This window comes from Podarcis raffonei, chromosome 17, assembly GCF_027172205.1.
Source record: "Podarcis raffonei isolate rPodRaf1 chromosome 17, rPodRaf1.pri, whole genome shotgun sequence".
Lineage (NCBI taxonomy): Eukaryota > Metazoa > Chordata > Lepidosauria > Squamata > Lacertidae > Podarcis > Podarcis raffonei.
Window position 1 is genome coordinate 41,274,168 of NC_070618.1, and position 12,325 is coordinate 41,286,492.

At 47.8% G+C, this 12,325-nt stretch overlaps 1 protein-coding gene across 1 annotated transcript in view; it reads right to left on the reverse strand.

Moving 5' to 3' along the window:
* Window positions 1-823: 823 nt before the first annotated feature.
* Window positions 824-12,325, reverse strand: part of NDUFB11 (NADH:ubiquinone oxidoreductase subunit B11) — a 41,454-nt gene continuing 29,952 nt past the window's right edge. The window contains exon 3 of the mRNA XM_053371330.1: window positions 824-1,005. Within this exon, the coding sequence (XP_053227305.1) occupies window positions 876-1,005 (130 nt within the window). The 3' untranslated portion in view covers window positions 824-875. The remainder of the gene's footprint in view (window positions 1,006-12,325) is intronic.

The window sequence follows — 12,325 nt, forward strand, 5'->3', positions numbered from 1 at the left end:
TTCCACTTTAGCATGGAGGCACAGACACAGGAAAGCTTCATCTGCTGGACTTCTGCCCCTGACATAGCTGCAAACGGTGGAAGAGCTCTGCTGGAAGTGTCTTTCAAAAAAGCCAGCAAGGTAACAAAATCCCCCCCACATGGTGCACATCTCTGCTTTTGTCTTGGGATCCTGGAGGGCTATAATCCAGACTCACGGCCAGTCCTGACAATACTGAGCAAGAGGGACACAGGATAGGCTCTGTAGATACACAGTCGATACACATACAAGGATGGGCAGCGACACACAGGATAAATATAGCACTCCACCGCAAGGCACCAGGAGGGCCATCTGCTCAAGGCCTGGCTTCAGCCAGGAGTGTGTGGTGCTGCCAAATTCTACTATATCCAAGGCAGGGCCAAGGAAAGGCCTGGCCGAAACCAAAGCAGACCTCAGGCCTCCCATTTCCCTTCGTGACAACAGCAGCTCTGAGTCCAAATGCTGATGTTTCCCCCTCCTTTTCAGCATTAGCCTGTTTCTTAACAGGCAACGCACAGGCTAACTCTTGACTGTATGCAGCGTCTGCCAGCATCCCAGGGCTCATTGTCGTGTTTCCTCATAACAACATGCACATGCAGCATCTCGACAACACAGCAGCTGGGATGATGGCAGCAGGGATATGTAGCAAATGCAATCGCCCTTGAAGCAGAACATCAAGGGAGTGGGGTGGCTGGCCTGGCCTACTCTATACTGTTCAGATTACACACCCCTTTTAGGTGGCTGAACATTCCCTTTCCAAACCCAGCAGAGAGAGAGAGAGAGAGAAGCAGGCAGTAAACACAAATCATCTTGGAAGTTTATTCTCAGCTTAGCCAGACAGGCAGACATCATGGAACTTATTCCTCATCCTCTGGAGGCAGCACAATTTTGCTGGGGTCATAATAATTAGAGTCAAGCACAGGCAGCCCCTGTGCCTCCCGCTCTTTAATTTTCCGTTCAGCTTCTCGACGAGACCACTCTTCCATCCTGGGGGGAGAGACAAAAGAGAGACCAAAGCAGAGCAAGTTATTGCAAGGTGTCAACAGTGCCCTGGAAATACAGGAAAGGGCTACGGGGCGCTAGACTCCAACCTTGGGACTCTCCTCTCCCCATAGCCCTCCGCAACGTGGCCAATGTTCAGGGATGATGGCATCTGCAGCCTGGCCACATCTGGAGAGCACCAGACCAAGGGAGGCTATTCTACTGTAATGGGACCTGGCTCCTGCTATGGGCCAAATAGGGCCAGCAGCCAGGCTGCAAAAATGGGAAGAGGCCAGCTGCAGCCACTTGATGGACTGTAGGGAGGCAAGGTGCTACAGAATTTGGATTTCTTTGGAAGGAGGGAAGGTGAAGGGGTAGAAACACAAGGACACGTAAGTCAGGGGGAGCAGTTTCCCTGGAAGAGACCGAGATGGCCAAGCAGGGTGCAAAGCCTCTTTCCATGAGGCAGAGAAAGTGCAGCATTTGCATGACGATGAGGACCAGAAACTTGCTTAAACTACATTTCCTTAGGAAGCCAGGTTCTGCATTAGACACTGAATTCCACTCAAAGTTCAGCATGTGTTGGAGCACAGAAAAGTCATCACAGGCCAAGGCTGTTTGTGTCTTCAAATCAGAGATGGGATTCATATAGAATATTTAGGGGAGACAGATACTGAATGACACTTCTACAAAACTGCTCAAGCCCCACAGCACATTTCTCAGCATGCTTTCTGCTGCTCTAGGACAGGGATGGGGAACCTTTTGGCCCCTTCAGATACTGATGGACTGCCAGTGCCTCCACCACTGGCTGTTGGCTGTGTTAGCCGGGGCTGGTGGGAGTTGTAGTCCAACAACCTCTGGAGAGTCACTAAGTTCTCCAGTTCTGCTCTAGCAATGCATATAGGCACAGCTGATCAAGGAGCACTCGGAGCCGTTTGACTGTTATATCCTGGATGTACCACACTGGCACAAGGAGTTAGGAGTGTGAACCCAATCAAAGCTGCAGCATTAATTATACTGTGCTGAGATCAAGTGCAAAGCAGCTTGCCTTAATTAGTGCTTCATTAAGGAGTCTCCAGACTGCTGCTTAGCCCAGCTCTATTCAGTTTTGGGCTTCCTGTGAAAACATCAGAATCGCTGTGTGTGCATGTGAGAGTGAGTGAGAGAGAGAGAACAATCCTAGTCCAATTTCCTTATTAAGGCATGGACTGGCATGGCTCTGCCCAACAAATCACCTTTGCCCCCTGCCTCAGCTGACCCAGCACAGACCAGTCAACCCAGTTGATCAGGCATGGCCCTTGCTTGCATTTGCTCTGGGGCTTCTTGCCTGAGGCTTAGTCAGTGCTCTTAGCAAAGGGCAAGTCCAATGCACACAAGCAGCTGATTCCACATACACAAACACAAACCAGACAGCTGCTTTGGTGGCTCAGAATGCAGTAATGGGACCTGGCCTAGTTTGTAGCCCCTCCCTGCTATTTCCATCTCCTCTTCCAACAGACAGCATGAAGTCAGGCATATTTAACAGAGGGAGGAAGGCAGGATCCTTTGAACTCTCCCTGCTCTAGTGGCAAAGAGGAGGGAGGCAATGGCAGCAGCATCACCCCTCCTTCCTAGTCTAGTGGCAGGAGTAAAGCTACCATCTAAGCCAGCATTTCTCAAACTTTTTGAACTCTGTCCTTCTTCCACAACATCTTTCTACACAAGCAACAGCCCTCCCTTTGGCAAGCAGGCACACAAAGTCCTCGTGCGCAACTGCACGTATGCAGCCCAGTGGATCAAAATGTGTGCATGCGGGTGCTCACTACTCTGGCCCAGGGAAAAGGGGGGGGGGAGGAGAGAAAGATGTGGCCCAAAACTCCCAGTGTGTCCCCTTGCCCCTCCCTTAGTTCACATGCAAAAGCTCGGGTGACTACAAAGCCAAACCTCTGCTATGTCTTCCTGGTGCTGGATTTTCTCCCTCCCAGCGACTTTCATGCCCACCCCCCCAGTGTGTCCCACAGGGTCATCTACTCCATGGGTGAGGAATCTTCTTCAGTGCAGGGCCCACGTTCCCTTGGGGGCAAACTTCTGAGAGCCACATGCCAGTGGCCAAACTGGGCAAAGCAGCAAATATCAATGCTGCCTTTCAGGTACACAACACTCCAGTTTCTGCAGACGCTCACCCCCCCCCCTTCTGTTCTCCACACAAGAGGACACATTTCCAGCAAGGCAAAATTATTTGGGGTGTGACTCAGGACCACTGAGGAGGGTGGCTGGGGGGGGAGCTTTGGTTGCTCCCTCTCCAGCAAACCTCAAACTCACCAGCCAGGCAGTTTTATGCACAGCAGTGGAATACATTCTCCAAACAGAGGCCCACACTTCTGCCAATTCTTTGGCCACAGAAATTGCCCTGTGGAGATCTCAAAATGGGAGAGGCAAGATTTTAAGGAAAAAAGTGGAGCAGATACTCATGAGTGGCTGTGAACATTTTTATAAAATACATCAAAAGGACAGAAAGTATTCTGGTTCTGTGTAACTTCAGAAATATGGTTTTATGGTTGCCACTGACAAGTGAAGCAGCACAAAAAATTAGTGACTTTTGGAAGCTGCATTCAGGAGTGCTCTTTTTTGGCAAACATTTAGTAAGCAAAAGTAATAGTTCTTTTGCCTATAGCCATGAGGACTAGACACTTAGTCCCCCCGCCCCAAAATAAGACCACAGAGTATCAGGACTAAATGCCCATTTTGCATTTCAGCCAGCCATGAGCCACATTCTTTGTATGTCTCTCTCCTCTCACCCTCTGCAAATGGGCATGTCAATAGCTACAACTTCATAAGAAAAGACTGATGTCAGAGTATCCAGTGGGGGGAGTAAGAATGGAAGGGTACACTCTCCACTCCTAGTAGAGGCACTGGAGGGGAACTCAGAAGCAGGCTTTATTGTGGCATTAGCGTTTCATTCAAGACTGATAACCCTGGCCCATAAGGTGCATTTACCAATGAATTTGCTCTCTGTTCCCTTTCGCCCCACCCCCACCCCGCACTCCAGATGTTGTGCCGCTCCTATGGGACAATCCCTTACATGAGAGAACACCACCTGATCAGCCACCTGAAGGAGGCAGGAGAGGGAGGGGAGGTTGTTGCCCAGAAATGGCCACTCACTACCTGCAGCGAGGACAATAATGCAAAGCATCAACCTAAAGTAAGTTTAGAATCATAGAATCATAGAATCATAGAGTTTAATTATTATTTCCCACTCCGCAACCACAGAGGATCTGCTTTGTCAGCTCATTAAGCGGAATATTAACGGACTGGAAACGGGCTTTCATCTGAAGCTCCCTGGCTGACAAATGGGACTGCAGCAACTCCACAGAGAAAGGGAAAGGGGCCAGGCAGGAGAGAAGCCAGGGAGCAGAGCTCTTTCTCTGTGTCGGAGGGGAGACCTTCTCCCTCCTTCCTGGAAGGAGTCTGAAGTGGAGGCAAGGAGACTTTGTGTGTGTGTAAAAGAGAAATGCCTTTACAGAAAGAAGAGTCTTCAGAAAAGGAGAAATAGAAATGGGAGCAGTAGCCTCCCGAGATTGCTCTTGTACTTTTATGCCAGCAGATAGGGTAAGAGAGAGTGGCGTACTCCTGCCTTGGTTATTGGCTTTTAGTGTTTGATTGTCTTCTCCAATTGCTAAGCAATTTTATTTGCTCATCACTCCAATAACATTGTTACTGGGTGGCTCATAAATACAGGTGAAACTCGAAAAATTAGAATATCGTGGAAAAGTTTCACTTTTCTTTCAGAACCTCATTATGTAGAGCTGGTGGACAGGCCACACCGAACACTCTAGAAGGAAAAGGCTGTCCTTCCATAACATAACAGCAGTGCCACAGACTGATAGCATCCATGCCACGCCGCATTGAGGCAGTAATTGATGCAAAGGGGCCCAAACCAAGTACTGAGTACATATGCATGCTTCTACTTCTCAGAGGTCCAATATTGCTCTATTTGCAATCCTTGTTTTGCTGATTTCATTTAATATTCCAATTTTCAGAGATTGTTAATTTGGGGTTTTCATCAGCTGTACGCCATGATCATCACAATTATAACAAATAAAGGACTGACATATCTCGCTTTGCATGCCATGAGTCTATCTCATATATTAGTTTCACCTTTTAAGTTGAATTACTGAAATAAATGAACTTTTCCACGATATTCTAATTTTTCAAGTTTCACCTGTATAAGATGATATAATAAAATGTAAATAAACTGTAAGCAGCCCTGGACTTTCAGAAGGGGAGGGAGGCGGGGGGGGGAGAGAAAACCTAGGCCCTAAGGGTACTTTCAAACAGCAACAGACTAAAGATGGACCTTACCCGCCCACTGACACCCACCTGCCCGATTGCTGCCAATGTTTGGGGCCTATGCGTGTACCACAGCTTCAAAATCAGGCAGAGTATGGGGCAAAACACACAACAGCAAAAGGGTGTGGCTGGTTGAGATGAGGTCCAGGAACACTCCAGTGGCTGGAAGAATGCAGAACAACATTGCAGAGTGGAGAGAAGCTGCACTTTCAAGTCCCAAACTCAGCCACAGACACAACTGGAAAGGGCATAAGCCACTCAACGCTCAGCCTCAGTTCCACATCTATAAAATGGGAAGAGTGGGCTGCTTCAAAGGCAAAGCAGATGTCTGTGATCTTTGTGCTAAGACTGCAATTATAACTAAGGATATCCAAAAGAGCTGAGATGCTCATTATAATATGCATTCATCTTTCTCCACTGCCCTCCTCTCCTCTCTTCTCCTCTCCTGTCTCGTCCTCTCCCCTGCCCAAATGCTGTCAGCTCAATTCCCCCATGTCCCCCTCCCCAACTCCAGCAAGCAGAGGCTCCTGCTGCCGCAACAGGAGTTAGAGGCTCCCCAAAGACCTCGCTAATGAGACCCCATCAATTAGAGAAGAGTTACGTCTTGTGATTTGGCGCCTCCCCAGAACACAAAAAGTAGACAGGCAGGCTCCCACCACTCACAATCAAGACACCGCAGACCTAGGCCTTTTCCGAGGTGTGTGTGGAGGTGGTGGCAGCAGCAAGCCAGACTATTGGTCCATCTATCCCAGCATTTTCACAGTCAACATAACTAGATGCTTTCAGAGAATCAGGGATGCAAAGCAATGACAGATTTTTGGCTGTCACCCTAAACAGTTTAGGAATGCATCGCAAGAGAGAATTTGCAAGTCTGTGCCTCAGAATTTTCGCTACAATAAATGGGCAAAAAAGGTTTCAACTGTGCACTCAGTATTTTTCACAGAAGTCAGTGCCCAGAAGAAAGGCTCCTATGTGTCTGTGATTGACTGCCAGTCACCGAATGAAGGTCCTAAAGGATTACTTTGTCCCATTTCCACTCTATTTCCAAGAATTCGAGCCTTCAAGGTTTGTTTTTAAACACAAGTTTCTAGTCCCCATTTTTCCAGGAAATGGAAGCCAGTATTTTCTAAGAAAAGTCCATTACCACAGGGTGTATGGAGTATGAATACATCACATTTCTTTACCCCTGCCCCCCGCAAAAACCCATCTTCATTCGTCTTTCCCTTAAAATGATTGCATTGATTCCGAGTTAGTGCAGAGTACCTGGTATGGGTAGTAGCCAACTCTGTGAGTACTGAATAGAAACTGTGTCTGACAAACAGGACAGGTGCTGTTTGCTCAGAATTACACCAAATATACTCTGCCTGCTAAGTCTTGGTCTTCCTGTGGTTCCTGGGGTCTGATTTGCAGCAGCTGTGGGTGAAACACCATGAAGGCAAAGACAGGACTTGTGATGTATACAGTAATGGTGGGAGCAACCAGGTTTTTTCAGGGAAGCAGAAAGGGGCTTCTGCTCCCCACCCCCTTGTCCTTTGTCCTTCTGGGCCTCCCTCTCCTGTGCTGCTTCTCTCACCTTGATGAGCCTGTCACATATCTGGTAGTGGTGGGAAAGCCACTTGAGTAGTGGGGGATGGCAGAAAGAAAAGGCCAGCAAAGCAAGGGAAGAATTAAGCACCCCCCTCCGTCTGCCACAGGAGCCCACCGCCTCCCCCAGTTCCAGTGTTTCCAGTACCCAGAAAGCTCTGCATTCTCTAAATGCTGAAGTCTGCACCCAGTTCTAATTTCTGCAGTGCTGCAGTACAAACCATGGAATACGTTCCCTGACCACACCTCTACATTGCTCTCAGTGTACAGCTTTGCAGGCAACCCACCCTTGCCCTTTCAACTCCCAGTTCACCTGTCTGTTTGCCCAACAGGAGCCCTCCACCCCCATTCCTTAGTAACACAGGACAACTCAAGTCGACAATGTTTAGGAGAACTGGAAGCAGATGGGAAGGAGACAAACAAAGAGACGGGCTCTAGTCTTAGCTGTAAGAAGATGAGAAGGAGGAAGCTGCACATCAGGACTCCTGGGTTCCCATCTCAGCTCAAAAGCTGGGGGCAAAGCCTTGCTCATTAGCAATGCTCCTCTACAGGGTCTTTTGCAGAGCCAGAACGGATGGGAGCAGGAGCTGCGCAAGCCGCTTCTGATCAGAAGGTTCGATGTGCGTCAGCAGCAGAGAGAGCCAGGCTGTAACCTGCCCCTCCTTGCGAGCCAAAACAGCACGGCTCCCGGCTCTGGGCCTCGGCTCTATCTATATCCCATAAGCTAAATATACACGCGCATACCTAGCTCCAGCTAGTGCACTGCCAAAATTACTTATAGTGGCTCTTGAGCAGCGGTGAATTTCCACAACTCGCTCTCTAAATAGCCTGCCCTGTCTGGAAACAAACCCTTTCGCAAAGCCAGGGCCAGGCTGGGAGGGCTGCTGGGGAGTGGGGATGGAGAAGGGGAGAAGGGGTGGGTGTGGGTGCTCTTGTACAGGCCATGGCTAATGCCTTTAAAACCAGGGTGGGAGACCTGTGTCTGTCCCAGACTGTTGGGCTCCAGTTCCCATCAGCCCCAGCCAGCGTGGCCCAATGGCTGGAGATAAAGGGAGATGGAGTCTGGAGGCACAGAGGGAGAGGAAAGCTTGTCGTGGATGTTGGACCACCCACCAGCTGCCATTCAGGCACAGCCTGGTGCTCTAACCAGATTTCCAAGGTGCTTCCCTCCCATTTTCTGCTCTCACTGCCTCCCATGAGCATGGCTGCACATATCCCAAAAACCTCACTTTGACTCACAAGCAAGTATAACCCATTATTCATCCAGCATCCTGAGAAATGCAGCTTCCCTAGAAGAAAAACTATTTTTCTAGCCCTCATTATCACAGAGAAAACACCTGAAGTGTGCAGGAAATACCTCACAAAGGATGAGAAAAAGCTTCAGCAGGGTGGAGGTGCATTTCTCTCACTGTTCAGCTCACCCAACCCAGCCATCTACCTTCCTTACAAAACAAAAACAAAACTGAGCTGAAAAACTCAATCAGAAAGCAGAATATATTATGAAAAACTACTTGTAGACATATCATTTTAAAATTATCATTAGAGGGTCTGTGTCTTCTAGATGTAGAATTTGTTTTGCAGGTTGTTGTTCTTGAGAAGCACTTAATATGGGTTGGGGCAGATGTAACACTTTTGGTTAAGAGGCTCCAGGACTGTGGGCTTTTTCCCCTCCAGCCTGATTCAGATGTTACATCTACACCAGTTAGCCACAGTTAAACAGGAGCCCTCTAGTCAAGGTGGTATACCTGTTTCATCTGTCCCACTCATTGTACCCTCAGAAGAAGCTAGTCTAGGCTGAAAGACAGCGACTGGCCACCCAGGGAGGCTGAATCATAGTCTAGCACACTTACCACTACAACGGCTTCACTGGCTCCTGGTGATGGATCATATTGATGCCAATGGAACACTTTGCTTTGGTTTAAAAGTGGGCTGGACCCAAGACGGGAGAGCGAGCACTGCTCCTGCAGCCTGCGCCATTCTTTTAACCATGGTTGTGAGAGCAAGAACATCCCATCTGTACCAGCCTACCTGCCAACATAGGAGGAAAGGGCAGAAGCGAGGACAGGCCAGCTTACAAACACACACTGTTCCAAGCAAGCCACGTCCCTTTGACTCCAGCTGGGGGCTGCAGTCCCTGCTGAGCAACCTTGCAAGAGCGATGGTGACAGGCAAAGGTAAGCTGAGCAATGAATGGACACTTATAGAATCATAGAATCATAGAGTTGGAAGAGACCACAAGGGCCATCGAGTCCAACCCCCTGCCAAGCAGGAAACACCATCAGAGCACTCCTGACATATGGTTGTCAAGCCTCTGCTTAAAGACCTCCAAAGAAGGAGACTCCACCACACTCCTTGGCAGCAAATTCCACTTCATTGTTGCATGGTAGATGCTCAAGGACACATTGCAGCCAGGCAAAAACACCTGGGATTTTGGCAGAAATCCAGGGTCCCAGTGAAGGGTGTAGCCCGGGGAGCAGAGGTATAGCCAGTTGAGATAGTGGCCCCCAGGACTGAGTTTCCCCACTCCTTCCTCTGAAACACCCACGTTCTTTTTCCTTTTTCTCTTCTCCTTCTTTCTATACCACTTTATATTAGCAATACACCCCAACATTATTTTATAATATTTCCTAGTTCTCCTCTTACCATTTATCTAGTTGGTTTCTACTAAGAGCCCTTTGCAAGCCACAAAGCCCTTCTGTATCATTCAGAGGCATTAGCTGCCCTAAACTCCCCAGATAGGACATGATAAAAATAACCAAAAAAGCCAAGAGCACTCATTAACTACTGGCTCAGGTTACCCCTCCTAAGGTCACTTGGTCCAGATTATTCTCACACACATACAAATGCAGCGAGAACAATGTTGTTGTGGGAGGAGGGGGGCTCCATTCAGAATATGAAGCCAATTAGCAGGGATATTCCATCCTCCAATCACCACCCTAACTCCATCCCAACCAGATCTTCTGAACCCACAACAATTTTTCACCTTCCTAATTATTGAGGAAAATGGCTTCCAGTCCAGAAACTAGACTTAAGTCCAGGAGGGTATTTTAGTTGGCATGGGAAGGGAAGCGTCTAGTCCTCAATAGTCCTCCCCTTCTCCTAGAAGGCCCATTTTCCTCTACTATCCAGGGTCCTAAGAGGGGGGAGGAAAAGAAGTTTGCTAGCTTCCCACCCTAAAATAATGACTACAGCATCTTTCTCGTAGCCTTTCCCCCTTTTGTTTCCTCTTGCAACATGTTCTTTCCTTGTAAAGCTGAGGGAAGGACCTCCACTCTCAGTAAAAGTGTCTTTCCTATTACAGCTGTTTCTCGGGCACTCTAGCTTTGCAGGGAGAAGCACCCACTGTGGCTCCCACAGTCATGGCCAGGGTGAGAGAAGCCCAAGAGGAGCTGCTTCCACCTTGGGATGGTTGTGGTGGAAAGCCTGGCATGCAGAGGAGGGCAAGAGGAATTTCGCCCGTGCCAATCTGGGAAGCAGAAGGCCTATCCTACTTTGGGGTGCCTAAGTGTTGTGCAATAACATTTAATCAGTCAGATTTAGTGGCAAAGCTTTCTGTGTTCTCCCCCAACCCCCAAGAATAACACCAAGAGGAAGTGGCAATGTACTGGATGAATCCACCGGTGTTCTGAGTGGTTAAGCCTGCACAAACTTGTTGAGGATCATGTACAAGGAAGGGGATTAGGTCCAGAAACCTCACAAATTCCTTCCCAGCTTTGCAGCCCTCCCAGCTAACAGTTGCTGCCTTCTTCATACTCAAGACCTAGGGAGATTGCTGCCAGGGCAAAGCTGCCTCAGTGCCAGAGGCAATTCTGCAAGGCAACATTTCATCGGAATAGACTCTCCAGAAGCCACTTCGGAGAGGGATCAAGAGGGCAGCTATGGGCACAGAGCATATAGGATCCTCAGGCAGTCAAATCCACCTACATCTCCCAAGGATCTTAGACCTCCCACAAGCAGCAGACTCCGGGCCTTTGATTATTTGCCTCTAATTCCCTACATCTCTTTCCTAAACCTTTCCCTCTGAGCTCCTCAAAGCAAGATCTCTGCCTCACCATAAAAAGGGTACAAAAATGAAGGGAGACTGCTCCAAAACACTGTTGCAAAGCAGACCGTTAGAGGTGAATGGAAGATTTATTGAATCACAAAAATGTCCAAAAGGCCGCACAGTCTTTCTTCAGGGAAATACCTTAAAATAAAATAAAGCTCTCATTAAATTATAGGTTAGTCACATCTAGAGGTACAAATGTTCTAATACTCCATCTTGTACAGTTCTAACAAAATCCTGCCTCTTGAAGTAGGAAAATACACATGCACAACAAGATGATTTAAATATGCCCAAATGGTTAACTGCACAGTAACAGAAAGACTGAGAAAGCTCAAGAACAACCACACCAAGAGAAAAAAAACCCTTTCCAGGGAGATCTGAAGGCAAGTCTCATTTAGATGGGTGACCACTGAGTCAGGTGTGACCAAGAAAGCCCTGAGCTAATGTCTGGGTGCAGGGCTGCCTATTTGCTAGCAGGCGCAAGGCTGAAGGTTTTGCTGCTGGATTTATAAAACTTAAACAACATGGAACTTGGTTATCTGCAGGAACACCTTCACCCACATAGGTATGGCACAGTTCATCTCTTCTGTAACATTTTAATGAAGATTCTGTTCATCTCCCCTGAGATGTCCCCCCCCCCCAGGCTAAAGAGCCCCACATATGATGGAACTGTAGACGCTCGTGTTCAATACATATTTGGTGCACATCTAAGAGTTGGCTTTGCATCACCATTACATGTGTACACCCTGCGACGTATCCAAAACTTACTAAAAGAGGATTTACATTCTTCAAGATCTGAATGGCAGAATATTGTTATATTTGTTCACCACTGACACTTCTCTCCCTGGGCTACTGGACTTCTAGCGTGAGAATTTCGCCTCTGGAAAGGAGGTGGAGAATGCACAATACAGGGCTAAGATAAACATCTGTGATCTGGTGCTGATATGTGTAAAAGAAAGGTTTAGAAGGAAACAAGACAAAAGGTTTCCTCTTCAGGTAAGCCTGGCCCCTGGCCCCTCTTCTCTGACTAACTGAAAGTACTGAGATGGATTCTTATAGGCTTATTCCTTCCCAGCACAAAAAACACTTGTGTTATTGGGAAGGGAAATGATAGATATATTCCTTTTGGTTTGAAGATGTTACTTGCATTAATTTTGTACTAGCAAAATCCTTGATGTTTGTGTACTCTTAAAACATATCCTTGTAGATTGGGATTAATGTATGGGCAACAAAAGTGGATTTTTGTGAGCCCTTATGGTGGCTAATGGTGAGCCTCAGAGGATACATACCCAACACCTATTACATAATGTTCTGGGGGCCTCATTCTCCTGACTACATTTGAACATATTTCATATGGGCATAAAGTTC